Source organism: Ursus maritimus, unplaced genomic scaffold, assembly GCF_017311325.1.
Source record: "Ursus maritimus isolate PB19 unplaced genomic scaffold, ASM1731132v1 scaffold_26, whole genome shotgun sequence".
NCBI lineage: Eukaryota > Metazoa > Chordata > Mammalia > Carnivora > Ursidae > Ursus > Ursus maritimus.
This window is the reverse complement of record NW_024425119.1, coordinates 3082447-3105281: the sequence shown is the minus strand read 5'-3', so window position 1 is coordinate 3105281 and position 22835 is coordinate 3082447. Positions and strand designations below refer to the sequence as shown.

Here is a 22835-nt window from a genome sequence, read left to right as displayed (position 1 = left end):
ATCCGCCGCATCCGCCTCGACTCGGTGCCGGCTCGTTGCCCTGCCCCTCATGACTGCGGCGTCTCTGCTGCTCCAGCCTTCCCGGCCGCCGCTCGCCGCAGGATGGATGCGGACCGTGCGGCGCTAACCCCCGTGGCTCAGCTCCTCGACCGCCCGCCGACGAGCCCGCCTCGTGAGCCGCAGCAGCCGCCGCAACTGGGCCCAGTGGCCCGCGTCTCCTTCGGGGCGGCTTGTCAGTGCTGAGTTAGGAGCCGTCCGGGTGCATCCGACCCCGCCGGGAGCGGGAGCCCTAGTAGCGGGCCCCGCGGACCTCCGCCGCTCTTCGGCCTCGGCCCCTCGCCTTCTCTTCATTCACAAGTTCGAGCCCGCTCGCCTCGCTCCTGCGGACCGACCATGTCTGGCGGCGCCGCAGAGAAGCAGAGCAGCACTCCGAGCTCCCTGTTCCTCTCGCCGCCGGCGCCTTCCCCCAAGAATGGCTCCAGCTCCGATTCCTCGGTGGGGGAGAAGCTGGGCAGCGCGGCGCCCGACGCTGGGACCGGCCGGACAGAGGAGTACCGGCGTCGCCGCCACACTATGGACAAGGACAGCCGTGGCGCGGCCGCCACCACGACCACCACCGAGCACCGCTTCTTCCGCCGCAGCGTCATCTGCGACTCCAACGCCACTGCGCTGGAACTGCCGGGCCTTCCCCTTTCTCTCCCCCAGCCCACAGTCTCCGCGGTCGCGCCGCAGAGTAGTCCGCCGGAGCCCCACCGCGAGGAGACCTTGACCGCCACCGCCGCTGCCCAGGTAGCCCAGCTACCTCCCGCCTCTGCCGCCCCCGGGGAGCCCCCCGGCGCGGGCGCTGCCGCCGCGACTGCCCCCGGCAGTACCAGCAGAGATCGCCAAGTGTCCCAGCCCAACCATGTGGGGAGCAAAGAGGAGCCTCCGTCGGCCAGAAGCGGCAGCGGCGGCGGCAGCGCCAAGGAACCACAGGAGGAACGGAGCCAGCAACAGGATGATATCGAAGAGCTGGAGACCAAGGCCGTGGGAATGTCCAATGATGGCCGCTTTCTGAAGTTTGACATCGAAATTGGCAGAGGCTCCTTTAAGACCGTCTACAAAGGTCTGGACACTGAAACTACTGTGGAGGTCGCCTGGTGTGAACTGCAGGTATAGCCCCACTTCTTTATTTTACGGTGGTTTGGATCTACGTTTGGCTCGGTGAAGCCAGTTCATCGAATGCCTCCTTTACAAGTCATTCTCTTAACTGTTCGCTCCGGCGGGGGGTGGGGCGGGGGTGGGAGGGGTTGGGAGGCCAACTTTTTTTGAAAGAGATTCAAACTAGAATTTGGGGCATGACCTACGTAGGATAAGAATTATTGGTTGCCAAAGAGGTTTGCTACTGGGTGGGGGGGAGTAGTGAAAATCATCTTAGTACCAAACGCATTACCTACTTGTTATTGTTTTAGTGTCTGGCAGGAAACTTGGAATACTACAGTGGGAAAGTTTCTGAGTTAGGAAAGTACAGAGTCTTCTTGCCTTGTGCATTTCAGTCTCACCAGAGGCACTGCACTGTTGAGCTGCTGGTGTGTTACATGCGAGTTTCCATCCCTGAGATCAGGCTGTACTTTTAAAAGAAAACGACCTTGTTCCTGAATGACCTTACTTAGGATGTATCTTAGTTGGTGATTGCACAGGCATTTAATATAAACTATAAAAAAGACTTTCTTCTCTGGATAAATGCCTTCGGACCAGAAGGGTGCAATAAGTGTTTGATAATGTTCCACCTAATGATGCTTAAGCCTTTTGGTAGCTAGAAGTTATCTGACAGCGTAAATTAAAACTAGGAAGTCTTCACCCCATTCACTAAACGGTGACTAGTACAAGAGCCCATGTAAAACTGTGTAAGTGCTTTGAAAGTTGTAATGTCACTGTGGTTATTTTAAACTCGTTATGAAAGGTTTTTAAGCCAAACTTTTTGAAGAGTCCAAAGGACTCACAGTGCTTTGCTTTTAACATTTCAGGGAGGCTTTCATGGTGTAAATAATGGTGTGTCATTCTGGTTGACAAGTGTATTCTATGTTTAAGTAACTAGGTTTGGGCAACTTGTTGCTTGACGTGTAGCGCTTGATTGAATGTTGCCCTCATCCGGAAGTGAATGGAGGTTATTGGAAGAAGCAGAGTTCCACTGAATGAAAAAGTCAGTTACAATATACAGGGAAAATGCCGTTATCCGTATTCTTCTTGTCAAGAAAATGGACCGAATGGATCAAAATAGGATATGAAAGTAACTGAATAGTTTATTTTATCCATGAACTAATATGTTAGCACTTAACCCTTTGAATGTCACCTTCCAAATGACCAAGGCCATATCAAATGTGAAGGGAAGTTAACATGTGGAAGGAAGTGAACTTAAAAACTGACAAGTTCTTTAGGAACATAATTTCTTAAGTTTTACAGTAAATAATGTAGAACTTCAAAGGCATTGTGAAATAAAAGCTACTCGATTTTATGGTGGTTTATATTGGAAAGGGTGCAGACCTTTTTGAAAAAAAAATCTTGTCAAACTGTAACTTTATTCCTATTGGTCAGTCATATCCAAAACTGATTCCAGCCAAAAATTCTGTTTACACGAGAAAACCTTTTTTTTTTTTTTGCTTTTTACCAGGGGTGCCTATTGCTGCTGATCCTCGATTTTATTCTTTTGTAAGGTTTTACATTTGAATAGGCGCTTTAGAGATACATTTTTTTAATCGGTTACCTTACTTTCTTAAGACTGGACCCAAGTAAATGTTGAGCACTTTCTGGATTAATTTGTTTGTTTCAATTATTTAACTTTGAAGACTTACCAGAATGTAATGTGTGTTTTCCTTAATCACCTGTAATTTTTTAAAATGATTTTACTTATTTATTTGAGCGAGCACGAGTGAACAAGGTGTGGGGGAGGGGCAGAGGGAGAGGGACAAGCAGACATCTCCCTTGCCCCAGCAGAGAGCCTGTTGTGGGGTTGGATCCCAGGACTCTGGGATCATGGCCTGAGCCAAAGGCAAGCACTCAACCACCTGAGCCACCAGGCGCCCTTCATCTGGCATTTTTTGATAGTTTACTTATCTTGGAACTAATGATACAGTGGAAAAAAATCAATTTGTCTGATGTCATAATAATTTTGTCTAAGCTTCTCAGTTTTTCTTTGACCTCATTGCTTTTTGGATTTTTGTTCTCTGTCTAGACATGGGCATGGTCAAATTAAAGAATATCTGATGCCTTATGTTATAATATCACCATATTGTTTTTAAGCCAGTTGAGGTTTTGGCTGCAGAACCAAATACTAGCTCATTGAGTGGTACCCTGGTTTAGAAACTTTCATATGTTGTTTGGCCCGGTTGATACAGTTTTTCATTTTGTTTTTTTAAAATGTGATTTTCCTAGCCCCAGGATCCTTTATAGCAGTAGTTGGGCAATATTTTTGGTTTCTTGACCAGGACATTTGCCTGATAACCTATTCACTGGTGAATGTTTGAGCTTTTGTCTTTGGATACAAATTAAAGGATAAGTCAAGGGATTACTAAAGCATTGGGAAGAAAGCAAAGCTTTTTTCACTGAAAGTATACTTATACATATTTTTCTGTAGGAGGATAGGAGAAATATTGTATTCAGTGGTTGAGTTAAAAATCTTCGTTTATTAAAATTGGAAGAGATCTTAGGTTATTCTGCCCATCGACTTACTTGATAAAGAACCAGAAATCATGGAACAGGTAAATGACTTGCTTAGATTGGTAAAGAAAATTTTTTAAACTGGTTAGATCAGGCAGCTGGGTGGCTAAGTTGGCTGGGTGTCTGCCTTTGGCTCAGGTCATGATCTCGGGGTCTTGGGATTGAGCCCCGAGTTGAGCTCTCTGCTCAGCAGGGAGTCTGCTGCTCTCTCTCTCAGTGCTCTCTTTCTCAGATGAATAAATAAAATCTTAAAAACAACTGGTTAGGATCTAGTGATTTGGGAAATGTTAAAGCATTTGTAGTCTAGTAGATGGCTAATTAGTACATCTCAAATGAGGCAGTTGTATTTTGGTGTGGAAGTCACTGTTGGATTTCTTCAGAATTCTATAGCTCTAGCAAATTCAATACTTTGGTATGGGTATTGATTTTATCAATTCAAATGTATAAATAGGCTTTTTGGGATGGAGAATGAGTGAATGTGGTATACAAATCTACCTGTTTCCATCAAGCTAATTTTTAGAGTCACAGTATGCATAGCTATCTATTAAAACAGGTATCAATTCCTAATAAATAATAGTAGATACTACTTTGATACCACAAGATCTTAAGTTCTACCTTTGATCTTTTAAGATGCAGATTTCTTTTTTTTTTTTTTTTAAATGATTTTTTATTATATTATGTTAGTCACCATACAGTACATCCCCGGTTTCCGATGTAAGGCTCGATGATTCATTAGTTGTGTACAACACCCAGTGCACCAAGGATGCAGATTTCTTTACAGATTTCTTTACTTCATTTTATTAGGCAAATGACATGTCTTAATTTTAATACTCAGTTGCCTTGGTCAGAAAATGTTATTGCTGAACTTTGCAGCGTTTACATTGCTTTTCTATGGAAGGATCTTAGTTTTTTAAGAAATGTAGCATAATTTTTTTAAGAAAACGTATTTATACACAGATTTGTAAATGATTTTACTTAAAGTACATTTCTCCCCAGGTTGCTTCTAAATAGAGTTCACTTGATAACTTGATACATTCGCTTTGTATATTGATGAGATTGTTTCCAGATCAACTTGGAAGGGGAAGTCAAATTTTGTTTAAGCTCCAGTGTTCTTAGTGCTTGCTTTGCTCTGGCTTCTTTTATTTATTTTTCTTTGTAAATTAAAGGTCATGTCTCAGCATGAGTGTATGATACTAATTTTTTTTTTTACTTAATTTTCTTTTTTTAAGTTGAAGTATAGTTGACACACAATGTTACATTAGTTTCAGTTGTACAGGTTTTTATTACTGTTTTATAAAAAGTTAGCAATGTGGTTCTGTGATTAAGAAACCATAACTTCTTTCTTTGCTTTAGTTCTTAAAATAACTCCTGAACTGAATTTTCCATTTGAATATTGATGGGTTTTTTTCCTTTATTTTTTACATTTGTGCCAAATTCCTTGTTTTTCAGGATGAGAATCTTCAGTAATTTTCAGTCCCAGGAACAAGATTTCAGGGAATAGTCTTTGGAGGGTTTTTTGTTTGTCTTAGAGTCACTGATGAGTGTGGGGAACTTTGAGATAACTCAAGTGTTGCTGCTGTGCAAATTAAAGAATGCTTGGTAACTTGTTTGAAGTAATCCTTTTTCCCTCCTAACAAGACAGAATGGGATTAAAGACAGCATAACTTTGGTTAGGTATGATTTAAAATAAACGTAAATTTATTGCTGTAGGAAGTAACCTTTGTGGTACAGGAATTGAGAATTTAAGTTGATTTCCAATGATTTTTCTTAGTGTTAAGGGTTTAAATGTTTTCCTTGTCTATTATTTACTTTTTTTCTCATCTTAAGTATCTTAAGTATCAAAATTGTTCCTATATAAGGTTGTTTTTGTGTAAAACAAATGAGGAATCTATTGTATAGTGATTGAGTTCATTTCTTTTTTTTTTTTTTTAAAGATTTTTTACTTATTTATTCGACAGTGTTAGAGACAGCCAGCGAGAGAGGGAACACAAGCAGGGGGAGTGGGAGAGGAAGAAGCAGGCTCATAGCGGAGGAGCCTGATGTGGGGCTCGATCCCGTAACGCCGGGATCACGCCCTGAGCCGAAGGCAGGCGCTTAACCGCTGTGCCACCCAGGCGCCCCTCATTTCTTGTTTTAGTATAAGATCCTGGTCATTTGAAAGTCATTCTACTTAATCTCTATGGAAACAATCAACTAAAACTGGGCTCTCATTTTCAGAAATTATTTTAAATCTGTTATTTGGGTTTTCTAGTAGCTTTTAAGATTTTTAGCTAAAGCTGTGAAAGTAGTAAGAGTGGTTATGCTCAAATTATAATTTCTGAAAATGTTAGCATAACATGAAAAATTCATAATAGTTATTCGGTTTTTCTGTACCAGTTGTGTTTGTTTATTTTTAGCATCTTGCATTTTATTTGAGGAATTTTTTGGTTTTCTTTTCTTTCTTTCTTTCTTTTTTTTCTTAACAGGACAACTGTAGTGTGCAGGAATAGGTGAGACTTACCATGCATGACCTCAATTTAGATTTGAAGAGGGTACTATTTTCTGCAGTGTAATGTAGTCATGAAGAACATAACTGCCTGAATTCAAATCCTGACTCTGCTAATGACGGTGTCATTTTGGGCACTTCTGTGCTAGTTTCTTGTCGATGAAATGGGATGTAATAAGAGTACCTACTTTATAGAGTTGTTGTGACAGCTAAATGAATTATGTAAATATAAAACATTTGGGACAGGCCTAGCACATAAGTATTAACTGATGATATAGCATCTTTTTAGGCTGTCTTTTTGAGGATATTTGTGAACATTTTGTTTGATTTGTCTATACTTATGCTTGAAAATTCACGTAGTAAAACTCATACTGTTGCTATCGTTCTTACAGGGGGAACTTTAGAGTTGAACATGTTGTCATCAGTGCTTTGAAATTCTTTAGCTTTACCTGTCTTCTGCCTACCTTCGTAATTTCGTGACCCATCACTTTCTCAAATGCCAGCCTTTTTGAATTATTACCTTCCAGAATTTGCTGATATCTTTTTCCTTTTGGGATCGTTCTTATGGTATTCTTCAGAATGATTCGCAATTGTTTATATTCTTTGTCTCCTTAACTAGTCCTTGAGCTTGTTGAAGATATAAGTAGAGTCTCAATATACTTTAATAAATACTATATTCTTTTCTAAGTTAGAAATAGTTGTAGATCTCAGGGTTGTTTTATCCATACTCCTTTCCTTTCTTTGGTCCACAGCAGATTCTCTAATCTTGTATTTGGAGAGTTCACTATAGTATAACGTAATACTGTATAATGGAAAAGACTTCTAAGGCAGAACATTTGGGTTCTCTGTTACTCAATTATCTGACCCTGAGTAAGGAACTTAAATCTGTAATGCTGATTTATTAGTAATAGGACTTAACTGGATTGTTGAAGATAACTGAAAAACTATGTGAAGGTACTTTGTAAAGTGTTGTAGATAATAAAAGAATAATGGTGCTTTAAAAAAATCCATTTTGAAAGGCTTTATGTTGTCACTTGTTTCAAATTGATTGAATATTTTAAACTTCTTAAAGATGGGCTTTAGGACATGCAATAGAAAATTAGGGAAAAGGCACTGGAATTATAATGTTTGAGTTAATGAGCTACGTTGGAAAGATGATATATTTGCTTTGTTCACTACTTTTTTAGCTCTGTAAAAGTTAAAAAGCAAAATTTTAAATATCTGGAAGAGAATAGCACTCATCCAGATTCTAATATTGACACAGATTCTCTCCTCTTTCCCCACCGTTTCCTAATTGACCTCAACTGGATTAATCCAAATAAAAATTAGTAAAAAATAAAATAAAGTTTCTAGTTAGAAAAAATAAAGTTGGGTTTTAGGAGCTTTTTGGTTTTTCAGTTTCAGGAATTTTATCAATTTTTTTTCTTTTTAAGATTTTATTTATTTGACAGGAGAGACAGCGAGAGAGGGAACACATGCAAGGGGAGTGGGAGAGGGAGATGCAGGCTTCCTACCAAGCAGGGAGCCCAGTGTGGGGCTCGATCCTAGGACCCTGGGATCATGACCTGAGCTGAAGGCAGACACTTAACGGCTGAGCCACCCAGGTGCCCCAGGAATTTTATCAAATTTTAAGACAAAGGGGAGCAGCTTTTCACACTGAAAAGAAGTTGCTAGAAGCTCTTCTTAAGAGTTTTTATTGGGGAGAGGATGGTGTCTTTACCAGGTGGTAGACTTACTGTCGTGTGTACTTTTTAAAAGTTTGGTTATTGATATTCTACATGAGAAGAATGATGTCAATAATTTGCTTGGTTTTGTGATTGACATAGTTGATCATATCTCCACTTTAATTTATATTAATTTAGATTTTTCAGAGGTGCTTTTTTTTTTTTTTTTTTTTTTTTTTTTTTTTTTGAGGAGGGAGCAGAGAGAGGGAGAGAATCTTAAGCAGGGTCTGTGCCCAGCATGCAACTTACCTCTCAATTATGAGATCATGACCTGAGCCAAAATTACCAGTTGGACTCTTAACCGGCTGAGCCACCCAGGCACCCCTCAGATGGGCTTTCATAAAGAATTTGCTTTTTGACATTGTGACTTGAATCTTGGTGTTGCAAGATTGACATATTAAGTGTGCTATACTAAATGAATGTGCTTAATGATTTTGAGGAAGGAATCCTCAGGTAAACTGTTTAGTCATCACAAGCAAATACAGTTTTTCTAGGAATTCAAGAATTCTTAAGAAATTTAAAAATTTAGGAATAATTTTAAAAAGAATGTTTAGTGGGGCGCCTGGGTGGCACAGCGGTTGAGCGTCTGCCTTCGGCTCAGGGCGTGATCCCGGCGTTCTGGGATCGAGTCCCACATCGGGCTCCTCCACTGTGAGCCTTCTTCTTCCTCTCCCATTCCCCCTGCTTGTGTTCCCTCTCTCGCTGGCTGTCTCTATCTCTGTCAAATAAATAAATAAAATCTTTAAAAAAAAAAAAAAGAATGTTTAGAAATCTAGTTGGTATAATCATCATATTCAGGTTAGTTAAGAAAAACCACACTAATTATTTCTGTAGAAATAATTGCCTTTTATGCAGCCAAGGTTCAGCTTCTCAGAGACAGATGATTTTTTTTTTTTGGTCAGTATGAGCATGGTGGATGGTCTTGTGTTAATTAAACGCAAACTAATATATAAACCAAACAGAGGTGAAACTAATATATCAAATCATTATTGAAGTGCACATTTTCTCTATTAGTAGAGTTAAACAGCGTGCTTGGGATAATGACAGGATCATTTTATTGTTATTTTTTAAGGTTTTATTTATTTATTTGAGCGAGAGAGCGCATGGGGGGGGGCAGAGAGAGAGAGAGGGAGAAGCAGACTCCCTGCCAAGCAGGGAGACAGGTGTGGGGTTCAATCCCAAGACTCTGGGATCATGACCTGTGCCAAAGGCAGAAGTTTAACTGAGTGAGCCACCCAGGAATGCCTGACAAGATCATCTTAATGGTTAGTAGTTTTGTGCTAAATAACCTGATATATCTGTCTCTATGTGGATACTCTCCTTACTTGGACTGGTAGGTCACTGTGGATTAAGATAAATTTGGGAAGTGCACAGGTCATCTCTTTAACATGTTGAAGAATTTCTAGACATCATTATCATATTTATATTTACATGCTCTTTGAACACCCCCCCCCCCACAAATACTCGGCTATAGGCAGTGAAGGGTAACATAAAGAATTATAAACAAAGAAGATAAGTAGATTTGCGTAGAAGTAATTATGAAGAATGGATTTAAGGAGTACAAGGGATGTGTAGAGTTTAGTTAGGGGTATGAGTATGAGATTTCTACAGCCTGAATGTGGGCAGTAGTAGAGGAAAGGAATCTAAATATTTCGGAGATAAAATATTCAGGGTTAGTAATGGATTGGCATTTGGAGGAAAAGTGAAGCACAGATAAAAGGGTAGGGATAGATGATTGTGCTGTCAACTGAGGGAATGAATAAGAAAGAGTTAGGGGTTTTGTTTTTTTGGGGGAAGGGAAAGGCTGTGGAGATACATTCAAATTGATATATTAAGCCTGAGGTACTTGTGAAACCTCCATGAAGAAGTTCTGTAGGCAATTGGATATATTATTGAAGCTCAAAGAATAGGTCCAAGGTAAAGCTATAGATTCCCAAATGTCTATGTTAGTCATAGCTGAAATAATGCAAGTACATGAGATCATCTAGGGTAAGGATATATATAAATATATAGAGAAAAATAGAGGAAGAGACAGGGGAGGATAATTTTCCTGGGACAGAGTAGAAATAATTAATGTGTGGGCAAAGGAAAAAAAAGAGCCAAGGGGTTGGACTAAGTAGAACACTAGAAGAAGGGCAGTAGCAAGGGAATAAAATTTTAAGAAAGGAATATAGTAGAGAAGTCCAATTTGCGTAGTTGTAATTTTGGAGAATAGCTTTTAGAAGGACTAGAAAAGAATTGTAGAGATTAGTTAGGTTTTGGAAATTTTTTGCGTTTGGCTATTAAGTTATTAACAAAATTCAGGATTATCTAAGAGAGGGGATGTGAGCAAGGGTAGATGTAAGTTGCTGGTAATACCCTAGATTTATGTACCGTTCACTAGCCTCCTGTGGCTAACTTAATTAAAATGAAATAAAATTTTAAAACTCAGTTCTTCAGTTACACTAGCTACATTTCAAATGCTCAAAAGCCATGTGGGCCTATCATACTGGATGGCACAGATACACAGCACGTCCATCATTGCGGGAAATTTGTTGGAACATGCTGTATCTAGATCTTGGGTTGACGTGTGTGTGTGTGTGTGTGTGTTTCACAGCTTGATTGATGAATAATTTACATACCATAAAGAACATAGAATGTGGGGGCACCTGGGTGGCTCAGTTGGTTAAGTGTCTGACTCTTGATTTTGGCTCAGGTCATGATCTCAGGTTTGTAAGGTCGGTTGTGCAATGGGTGTGGACCCTGCTTAGGATTCTCTCTCTCCCTCTGCCCCTCTGCCTTGCCCCACCTCTTAAAATACACACACGCACACACACAGTGTGTTGCTTTTATAACTCAAGTTACATATTTTAAAAATAGTATTCTGTATTAATAAAGTAAAAATAGTTCCTTTTTTGGAAAAGATATACAAAGGTTGTTATCACAAACTCATATATACATGCAGAATTAACTGATTAACATTATGTCACATTTGCTCCAGGTATTTGGTAATCTTACAGTTTCGGAATAGTGGAAAATTTGCAGTGGATTTAAGGGAATGGCTGAGGAAGGTTAAGAACTAGAGATAGAAGACTAGGCTATTTTATTTAGACAAGTTTGAATGAGTATGGGGCAAGAAAGATTGGCTAAGTAGAAGGTATAATCAAGGATGAGATGGATAGATAAGCAAGGAAAGGTCTTTAAAAACATTGAAATAAAGTATTTTCTCTGCTTTCTCTGCCTCAATATCTGTCTTAAGGGTCTGTTCTAAGCCAGTTATTTTAGTTTTGGTTATTTTTTGTGGATAGTTAGATTTAGTCCAAATAAGTTTCCACACTTCATGCTATGTACCAGTTAGTATCCAGAATACTCACTGGAAGTAATGTTCTGGTTAAACAGTTTGTTTTTCTCCTATAATCTCTGGACTTCATGTTTCATTTACATAATAGTATGGTGATACATACTTTATAAGGGAGCATCTCTCTGTAATGACCATCTTTGTGTTTCACTTGAGGAAACAGCCAGATTTCAAATACAATTTTATTACAAGAAAGATTCTGAATTACTATACTGTTTCTAGAATGTGGTAAAAATGGACTTTTCTATAACAAAAGACCTAAATACTGCATACCTTTCTTCAGGCCTTTTTTTGCAAAGTGTTCCTTGCTAATTAATCTGGAAAGGTATTAATAATCAATAATACCTACCTAATGAGAGCGTTTTTTTGCAACAGGCACCAAACAAGGCAGATATTTTCTTAATTTTATGCTTGAAGAAACTAACTCAGGTTTAATAACTTGTGCAAGATCATGGCATATCTTGTTTTTTCCACTGCAGAATATATCAGTTAAACCAGGAAGAAGAGTTTGAGCTCTTGTGGAATTCTAAGTCCTTCTGCCCTATTGAGCAATTATAATTCATTGTTTTGCATCTTACACCTTTTATATTTCACTTCATGAAATAAATCTCTATTTAAATGTTCTTTTAGCCAGTATTTATATGTAGATTCTATAAGGAGGGAGATCGCAGGATCTTTTTAATTAACTTCTTGGTGTGTTCAGAGTTTTTTAGATGCTATTTACATTCATTGGTTATCACAGGATGTTCTGTTTAGACTTAAGTATTTAAGGTAAATCGGTATTTCTGTGGTGTGTGTGTATCAAATTTCCATCAAATAGAGATAAATTGAATGCCTTAGTGTTAGTAGGATTTTTGTCAGTGGTCTTCAGCAACTTTTATTTATAAAGATTGTTCATTTTCAAGTATTAACATTGTTGGTAAAAATTAATTAAATTCCTAAATTCCTAAAATTGTTAGGTACCAGTGCTATTTTACTCAACCAGGAAAGCAGAATTAAGGATATTGGAGTACTTAATGAATAGATCAACGTGTTAATTGTTATTATGTAATTTCCATAGGACTTAGTTTTATTTACTTTGGAGATTGAAGTTATAGTTTGTTAGTTTAGTTCTTGATACTGATGGAATGAATGGACTTTTTTCCTTGATTTTTAAAAAAGATCTTACCTTTTTTTTTTCTTCACTGTGTACTTTGACATATTATATATGCTATTGAGAAGGATTTAGCTCTCTTGTTTGTATGAGCTCCAAGTAGAAATCTCATTTAAATTACATAATTATGTTTTGAAATCCTCTGGAATGATTAATTTATTCGGTATTGTTATGGAAATAAGATGTTACCTCCAGTAAGATTTTCAGATAAATGAGATTTTCTTCTCTAAGCATCAAGACTTCATATTAATTTAGCAAAACACTAAAACTGTATCAGTTGATATTATTGGCCTGTGTATACACCAGGACAGACTAATAAGCATATCATCCCGTAGGCCTGGCTTCCTGGATGTTCTTTAGACTAAAATGGTTCTTCGAAGTTAGACAATTCCTTACCCTGTTATACTGGGGGTAACCCATACTTGGGCACATAAGATCTGGCCCCAAAGTATGGCAGATTGTTTAAAATGTTCCTGTTTTGTTAGAGTAACTGGGTCTGTAGGGGTTTTCACCTTCCCTCTTTCATCCTAGGCACAGGTTTAGGCTTTCATTTTCTCTTCCTTCAAGGTAAGTTGCATTATTGTCATTTAAGTCTGTCAAGAGTTTCTAATAACAATAAACTTAAAAGGAAAGGCCTTGGAGTCTGCATGCTTACCAAAAGCCTTTATTGTTTTTTGTCAGGTTTTTTTTGCATATTTCTACACACTTTCTCTCAGCTCAGTACCATTTAATATTATTGGTGCGGATGCTTTTATCAAGTCAAAAACAGAGCCTGCTATGTACCTTTTCTAGGGCAAAAGATACCTATTTGCTTCAATTACATTGCTGAGAAGGTCCACTCAAGTGGTTCTTCCCAGAACAAAGACGGTGACACTCAGGTGCATTGCTCTTTTCTGCCAGAACAAAAAAAGCCACCAGCAATTTTAAAACGGTAGACTCTCAACTTAAATATTTTTTCTGCCTGACCAGGCACCCTATTACATGGAGGTGCTAGTTTACATATAGCTTTTGGTGGACAAATTGTCTGTGTTGCATTTGTACCAGCTAATTTGTCTCTAGAGATACCCCTCCCCCTCCAACATAAGTTGTGGGGGTGGGGCATAGTGGTGTTCTGCTGGGGAGAACCTTGACCATTTTCTGTCCCTCTTACAAGGATAGAAGTGAAATTTCTGTATTTGAAATAAATGCCACTATTACATAGGCTTTCACAGATTTTACTGAATATGTGTTCTGCTTGAGTATCTTATTTTAGTTTACTGTTTTAAACATCTGTCATCTTTAACCCTCTTCACAAGTAAAAACGACTTCTTTAACAACCAGTACTTAGCTAACTATTACACAACAGAGTTTTTTTCCTCTTGTCTTTATGTGATAGATACACTAATACCTCAAAAAACCTTTTTACTATGAAATACTTAACAGTTGTCCCAGATTGGGGCAGAAGCTGCCTTCTGTGTCCTTTTTATTAACATGTCCCTATCATTTTTTGATGATGTCCTTATTTTCTGCACGAGATGTTCGTTCCCCACCCTGGCCCTGGACCAGCCACTTCTCCAAGGAAGCAGGTTTCTTACAGTGTAGAATAGGATTCAGAAAGCAAGGTGTACTCACGGCTACTGGGGCATCACTTTTCCAGGTTTATTAGTGAAGAGTTAGGAAGTATTTATATGTATGTATGAGTGTTTGTGCCTCTGTGTGTGTGTGTGTGTGTATACACACTTTTTTTTTTAAAAGATTTTATTTATTTGAGAGAGAGCAGAATGAGAGAAAGAGCACACATGAGCAGGGCGGAGGGGCAGAGGGAGAGGGAGAAGTAGGGCCCCCATTTGAGCAGGGAGCCCGACTCGGGGCTCAATCCCAGGACCCTGGGATCATGACCTGAGCCATGCAGGCACCCCATGTGTTTATGTATTTATATCTATCTGTATATATCAGAAGCCACAACTTCACATTGATAGATCTAATTCCAGTTCAACATAGAGTTCTTCATAGCTTTCCCCTTTTCCTACATGTATGCTTCCCTTCTCTAGTAGTGAGAAACTTGGTTCTCATCTTGCTAAATATATAGATGAATTTGCATAGTTCCTGTTTATGTACAAGTGGCATAATAAGAAATATATACTCAATCTTTGCCTCTGGCTCCTGACACAGAGCTCCTAAACTTCTTGGAATTTCCAGAGTGGTATCTTGCCCTAAGTATGTTCCATCTGGCTGGCCTTAGATTATATCCTTTAGCATTAACTGGTAAGTAAACTGTTTGAGTTCTTTGAGCCATTCAAGCAAATTATCAAATGTGAGGAGGGGGTCATGGGAACTCCCGATCTATATAGCATGTTGGTCAGAAGTATAGGTGGCAGCTGTACTGGGACTTGCAGCTATCACCTGAAGTGTTGTGGGACTCAGCCCCTTAATCTGTATGCTTTGCTCTAACTTCAGGTAGTTAGTGTCAGGAATGACTTCCGGATAATTGAAAAATTTGTTGGTGGTGTGCAAACACCACGCATTTGATGTCAGAAGTGTTGAGAGTAAAAACATGAATATGAATATAATCTCTTAGCTCCTCTGGGCTGACGTCCCCTGTGGGACCTTCTCACTGCAGCAGGGCTGCCATCCTTTCCTTCTTCTAGTGTCTTTCTCTGACAGTGGTACTCTTTTAAAATTAATTTACTGTTTTTACTTTGACATTCTTTCTGAGTTGCTTTGGGGTATGTTGCAGTTTTTAGCCTTAAAGGAAAACACGTGATAAAAACTGTCCTGACTTTACTTTGAAATTGTAGAAGGTTGTAGTAATCACCTCACTCACATTCAAAATCATTCCCAATAAATGCAGATCAATTCTGTGAGTCTTAGTATCAAATTTAGTATTTGTTTTTTGTGGTTTTTCTAATAAAAATTCAGCATCCAGGGGCCTCAGTCGGTTAAGTGCCCGACTGGTGATTTCAGCTATGGTCATGAGCTCATGGGTGGTGGGATTGAGCCCCAAGTTGGGCTCTGCATTCGGCAGGGAGTCTGTTTGGGATTCTTTCTCCCTCTGCCCCTCCCCCCACTTGCCCAGGCTTGTGTGCGTACTCTCTCTTTCTCTTGCTCTCTCTCTCAAATAAACTTTAAGAATATTTAGCATCCAAATTGAGATGTGCGGTTGTAAATTATACACTGGATTTTGAAGACTTAGTAAAAAAGTTAAAATATTCCAGTTTAAAAAATTGATTACATGTTGAAATGATCATGTTTGGGTATATTGGATAAATATTAATTTCATCTGATTGTTTTTACTTTTTTAAATGCGGCTACTTGAAAATTTAACATTGCATGTATAGTTCACATTGTTTCTCTGGCCACCTCTGACCTAGACTATTCTGTTAAAATAAAATGCCGTAAAAGAGCTGATGCTACAGTAAATTAAGTATACTACTTCCTTTAAAAAAATGTTAGCATCTACCTTTTTGTGGTTTCTTTTATTAGCACCCTTTACAAACCATAATTCTTTTGCTGTTGCTGAACAGAGAAATTTGGGTTTTTGAAGTCTTTTCTATTTATTTGGTTTGTGGTGCTTTTAATATCTGATTATTTTTTGAAAATTGGCATTAGTCCTTTAAGCTTTTATCTTGTATTTTGTTATTTACCAGCATAGCTGTATCAGAAATGATATTTCTTGGGGCGCCTGGGTGGCACAGCGGTTAACCGTCTGCCTTTGGCTCAGGGCGTGATCCTGGCGTTGCGGGATCGAGTCCCACATCAGGCTCTTCCGCTATGAGCCTGCTTCTTCCTCTCCTACTCCCCCTGCTTGTGTTCCCTCTCTCGCTGGCTGTCTCTATCTCTGTCAAATAAATAAATAAAATCTTTAAAAAAAAAAAAAAGAAATGATATTTCTTATGGTCTTGTTCTTTGGGTATTTTAGTTGTTGCTAAGAATATTAGAAGTCAGTTTTTATTGCAAATATCTTGAAATATTTGGTAACTATTTTTTTTTATTGCAAATAAACTGCTAATACATGTTTGGATGTATACTAAATGTGTAAACTTGCTGCTTTTTAAATATTCTTTATTTCTGGCCATTGTGTCTCCTTAAATTTGTTAACCAATTTAGTGCCCATAATCATATTTTAATGATATCGAGGGGGCGCCTGGGTGGCTCAGTCATTAAGCGTCTGTTTTCGGCCCCCGTCATGATCCTAGCGTTCTGGGATTGAGCCCCACATAGGGCTCCCTGCTCAGCGGGAAGCCTGCTTCTTCCTCTCCCACTCTCCCTGCTTGTGTTCCCTCTCTCGCTGCCTCTCTCTGTGTCAAATAAATAAATAAAATCTTTTAAAAAAATAATATTAAGGAAAAGGTTAAGTTGATTTTTGATGTCTTTTGCTTATAAAAGCAATAGTATTTGTAGTTCAACTATTTATTTGCATCAACTTTTCCAAAATAGTTAATTCGTGACTAGTTCTTTCTGTACAATACTTGAGGGTGAAAAGATTAGTGAAAATATTACTAAGTGCTTTATTTTATTTTATTTTTTATTATTATTTTTTTCAGATTTTGTTTATTTATTTGAGAGAGAAAGAAAGAGAGAGAGCAAACACAAGCAGAGTAGAGGGGCAGAGGGAGAGGGAGAAGCAGATTCCCCACTGGGGAGGGAGCCTGATGTGGGACTTGATCCCAGAACCCTGAGATCAGGACCTGAGCCGAAGGAGGTGCTTAACCGACTGGCCACCCAGGCTCCCTATCTCTAAGTGTTTTATTTTAATAAAATTGTAAAATATCTGAGATGCCAAGGTAATGCTTTTCAAAATCTATGTGGTAATTTAATAACCACAGAGCCTACTTTCCTTTTGTATAAGATCCTTTTCATAGTCATTGTTTAGAAGATGCTAATTTGATTTTGACTCCCGTTATCTAAGTTATTACTTCACTTTTTTCCATCCTTAAATCACACGTAAAAAAGATTTTTAAGAAAAATTTTATAGAAGTAATATGTTCTCATTATAAAAATTAGGAAATTAGAGGGAAAAATGAAATCAAAATGACCTGAAATGAATCCCTTCATCCAGAGATAAGCCTTGTTACCATTTCTAACAGTCTAATTTCTGTGTTTGATTTTTGTTTTTATAGCACGATCATACTGTATGGTGGTAGTTTGCCTGTTTTACTGCATAGCAAAAGCATTTTCCCATTTAAAAATTTTAAGTGTTTTGATCAAAACAACAAATACTGTTTTTATACTGTAATCCTAATTGGGATGTGTGTTCCCATAGTTGTGATTGTTGTGTGTAGTGGCATAATTTGCCTGGTTTACCTCACAGAAAAACACATTTCTTATCTTAAAAATTAGAAATTTTAGATAAAAATATGTATTATTTGTACACTGTCATAATTGTTTTTGAGACTTTGTACTACTTCTGCACATGCAGTTGTGATACCAGTTTCAGAACTAACATTTTGATCTTAAATTAGAGTGTGTGACACTTGAATTCCTACTTGACTGTGTATTTCTTTTTAATTATCAAGAGAAAATCAATTAGAATGTTTGGGCCACAAATGCTAACATTTAGTTACAACTACATCTAGGAAATTGGTCATTGATGCATTTGATCACTCTGAACAGAAGTTTAAAAGTCATGGTTGATATAGTGCAAAGCTGATTAATTTTTTCACTCTAGCCTTTGTTCAGAGATTTGCAAAAAGTTGATTCACTACCTCTCATGATTTTGGGCATGGTCAGAATATTTTAAATCACTAGTTTGTTTTTAGAACAGCGTTACCATGCTGGTAGAGTTTTTAAGACCCAAGTATTAGTACATTGAAAGTTCTTTGAGGAGGTTTAGTTTTGTATATTGACTAAAACTATAGGAGAAACAGCTTTAGTGTGCTCTTTCTACTTCCTATCCACTCAAGATAACTTAAATCTTCTCCCTTTATTTAAATTTTCAGTTGTCTATCCTAGAGCATACCAAAGATGTTTTGAAAATATAGGAAATTCTTAATGCATTTAAAGGGAATTACTTCCTAGTTTTTTTTCCGTTATGGAAGTAATACCTAGTCAGAGACATCTTAGAAGACAGGGAAAAATAGAAACCAAAATAACCCCACCAAAGTTTTATCACTAAAAGACAAGGCCAGTGTATCAGTTTGGAATATTTTCCTTTTCTCTCTCCCCTAAGATGGGTTTTACATTTTTTCAACAACTATTTATTGAACTCCTCCTCTGTGCCAGGTACTATCTTAGTTGGCAAATAGAGGAAAACCCTGCCCTCACAGCCTTATGTTCTGCTGGGATCATAGGTGTGTGTGTATGTATAATTTTATTTCATGATAATTTTGTAATTCATTGGAACATAGGAATCTATGAACATTATTAAAAGCTCCGTTTAACAGCAGTTCCTCATGCAGAAACACCATGATTTACCCCCTATTGTTGTTATTAAGTTATGTTTTATATATACAGTAGGCACGAGTCTTATGTGTAAGGTTGTAACGGTGAAATATATTTCCATTTTACTAAAATTTAATATGTTTTGACCTCACCTAATTTTGTTGGTCATTATTCCCCTGTACAACTCCTCCTTCCCCCAATCTTTGGATAGCTTCATATATTCTAGAACACTATCAGGAAAAGGCTTTCCAGTCTTGCATCTACACTGCTTGTCAACGACATGCTATTTATATAAGCCTGGAAGGTTCTTTTGAAGGCCAACTTACAAAGAACTTTGAGTCGTAGGATCTTTCATAGAATTTTCTAAAAGTTCTTACTGTCATTGTCTCTCTCTTACCTCCACTGCACCCCCATCCTCTTCTTCCACATGCCACTCCCAGTGGGATTGGGGGCAGGGGTATTGATCTTGATCTGGGTGAATACTTTAAGTCCCTTGTTTTCCCCCAGTTTCTACCTCTTCAACTCTTTATTCTTTCCATCCCCTTCCTCTCTAGTACATTCTAGCTGAACTTCTCTCTTTGGGCCTGGCGTTTCTCAAACAAGCCAGATGAGGGGCTTGTCTTCTAACTGCTGGTTCTAAAATAACACAAAAGACCTTGAGACAGTGGCCTTGGAGTGGGGGAAAGGAATCTACCTATTGCCTTGCAAACAAAACACAAAGTAATACCTCAGATTTCACTATTTAGACCTATTTTTTTAGGATTAAATTTCAGAATGTAATTATTGGTTTCTAAGGTTATGAACACTTAAATATTTTCCACAATCAGATTGTTTCCAAAAGAGAGATGCTCATGTATATTTTCAGTGCCCAAAGTTAGAGCTATTTTATTGATCAATACTATTAGCTTAAAATTTTCTCATTGCTTTGTATTTTATTTCTTAAGAACGTCCCCCCATGTACTTAATAATAAATGATATATTGTCTTTTGTCTTTTGATATTTGCCTACTTTCAGGTGCTTTACTCCCGTAATCAATTTCATAAATTCTTCAAAGCAAAATTAATAATCCTTTGTTATATTTTTGGAAAATCTTTTTCAGTGCTGGGAATCGAGTGTCAATAATACAATATTCTCTTTTTTCCTTCATTAGGCTTAATTTTTTTAGAGCAGCTTTAGATTTATAACAAAATTGAGAGAGAGGTACGGAATTTTTCCATATACCTCTCTGCCCCCACACATTCATAGCTTCCTCCCATATCACTGACCAGAGTGGTACCGTTTTCTTTTTTTAACCAAGGATGAACACATGATAACCACCCAGCGTCCATGGTTTTCCTTAGGGCTTTTTTTCTTAGGATGTTACACATTCTGTGGGTTTGGACAAATGTATAATTACATATATCCATTATTATTCAGAGTATTTTCATGGCTCAAAAAAATCCTTGGTGCTGTCCCTATTCATCTTTCTCTCTCACCTTTATTCTTAGCAACTACAAATCATTTCACTCTCCACAGTTTTGTCTTTTCCTGAATGTCATGTACCTGGAATCATACAGTACTCATAGTCTTTTCAGATTGGCTGCTTCTACTTAGTAATATGCATGTATGGTTATTCCATGGGACCTTTTCATGACTTGATAGCTCATTTCCTTTTAGTGCTGGGTAATATTTCATTGTGTATGTATACCAGTTTATCCATTCATCTACTAAGGGACATATTGGTTGCTTCCAAGTTTTGGCAGTTATGGATAAAACTGTTATAAACATCTGTGTTGCAGGTTTTTGTGTGTACTTAAGTTTTCAGCTTCTTTGGGTAAATGCCGAGGAGCATGATTGCTGGACCTGATGGTAGGACTGCATTTAGTTTTGGAAGAAACTGCCAGGGTTTTCCAAAGTGGCTGTATCATTTTGCATTCCCACTAGCAGTGGGAATTGCTCCTATTGCTCCACATGCTGGCCAGCTTTTGGTATTATTGGTGATCCAGATTTTGGTCATTCTAATAGGTATGTAGTGTTATCTCATTGATGTTTTAATTTTCATTTTCCTGGCGACATGTGTAGAATATCATTTCATATGCTTATTTGCCATCTGTCTATCTTCTTTGGTGAGGTGTTTTTAAGTCTTTGGCCCATTATCAGGTTATTTGTTTTCTTAATGTTGTGTTTTTTTTTTTTTTTTTTAAAGATTTAATTTATTTGAGAGAGCGAGTGAGTGAGCACAAATGTGGGGGTCGGGGCAGCGGGAGAGGGAGAAGCAGACTCCCTGCTGAGCAGGGAGCCTAACTTGGGGCTCAGTCTTAGGACCCCGGGATCATGAAATGAGCCAAAGCAGATGCTTAACTGACTGAGCCACCCAGGTGCCCCTCTTATTATTGAGTTTTAAGAATTCTTTATATATTTTGGATAATAGTCCTTTATCCAGATGTATCTTTTGCAAATAATTTATGTTTGTGGCATGTCTTCCAGTTCTTTTGTATTGTAATTGATTCTGTTTTCCTCATTACTTTTAATTATGGTGAGTCTTCACTCTAAAGTTAATTAAATTTCTAATTTCTCATCTTCCCGATCTTGGAATTAAAAAATTGGTTTGTCTTTTTGAGCATATTTATGCTAGAGTATTATGATCCAGATTTTAATTTAATACAGAAGTAGATTGTTTTAACGTTTACTTTTCCTTTTATTTTTCCCAAGTCCTCATCAGTGTTTAAAATTTTACAGTTACGTTGGTGGTTATTCTCTCATTTCTATGTTTTTTTATTAGTATTTAGAGAGTAAATTAAGAGATACTTGCTGTGATGAGGTAAATGACACATTGAGTAAGATGGCTTCTTGTGACACAGAACAGTTTTTAATTTAGTTGTCTTTAAATTTCTGTCTTATTGTGACAGATTGTGGCTTTTTTTTTTTTTTTTTTTTTGGTAATAGTGGTTGGAATTTTTTTTTTTAAGTTTATTTCGGTAATTTCTACACCCGGCGAGGGGCTCAGACTCACAACTCAGAGATCAAGAGGATCGTGCGCTCCAACTGAGCCAGGCAGGCGTCCCAGTGACAAATTGTTTTTATTACTAATTGCTTCTAGGGTCTAATATGAGATTTGATGAGAAATTTGAAGTGTATGTGCATTTGTGTTTAAAGGACTTGGGAAAGGGGTGGGGATTTGGAACTATTTATGGGGCAGGTCCTGTGTTTTACATACATTCTCATTTAAATCTTGTGACATGTAGAACTCATTTTATAGGTGAAGAGGCTGTAAAAGTTAAATAATTTCCAGGATTACAACTAGCAAATGGTAAAAGTGAGGTTGAGCATGATTCTTTCTTGTTTCTTTGTTTCCTTTTCATTTGTGTTTTAAAAGCTAGCATGCTTCTCTTCAGACTTTGTAATTATCTTGTACTACACACTAAAAGGAATGGTTCAAGTTGTTTTGTGACCTAAAGACCAAATTGATAATTTTTCAGTTTTTAATCTGGTGCTTGAAGTGTATGAAATTAAAATTGGATCTCAATGTGTGCCTCCTGTGTATGGCATTTGTAACTGGTCTGGTGCTTTGAGAAAGAAATTGTATGGTTTTTCCAACGACTTCCAAGAGGCAGTAAAATAAAATAGGTATCTAGGTAAGAAAATGAACTGAAGAAGTTAACCAATAAACCCATGTTGGAGTCATAATTGTTGACTAGAATGTTTACATATGCCTCCCAGAAGTGGGTGCCTATTCAGAAGTGTTGAAGACAAAAGATTGGACAGATGACCTTTTATTACTACTATTCTGTTAGTTATTGAGAATTATGTGCATATGTTAAACTCATTCCATGATGTGCAGTGTGACTTTTAGTTATTCTCAGTGGATAAAAATCAGTCAGCATCTGTGGTTTTTCATTTGCAGTTTTTATTCATTTTTTAAATTTATTTCATTTTAAAAGATTTTTATTTAATTTTTTAAAAAGATTTTATTTATTTATTTGTCAGAGAGACAGAGCACGCAAGCACAAATGGGGAGTGGCAGGCAGAGGGAGAAGCAGGCTCCCCGCGGAGCAGGACCCTGGGATCATGACCTGAACCGAAGGCAGATGCTTAACTGAC

The 22835-nt window shown here is 37.8% G+C and overlaps 1 protein-coding gene across 4 annotated transcripts in view; it reads left to right on the top strand.

The window, feature by feature from the left end:
* Positions 1 to 263: 263 nt before the first annotated feature.
* Positions 264 to 22835, top strand: part of WNK1 (WNK lysine deficient protein kinase 1) — a 151055-nt gene continuing 128483 nt past the window's right edge. For all 4 annotated transcript variants that reach the window (XM_040642014.1, XM_040642015.1, XM_040642013.1 and 1 more), the window contains exon 1: positions 264 to 1152. In XM_040642014.1, the coding sequence (XP_040497948.1) occupies positions 394 to 1152 (759 nt within the window). In that variant the 5' untranslated portion in view covers positions 264 to 393. The remainder of the gene's footprint in view (positions 1153 to 22835) is intronic.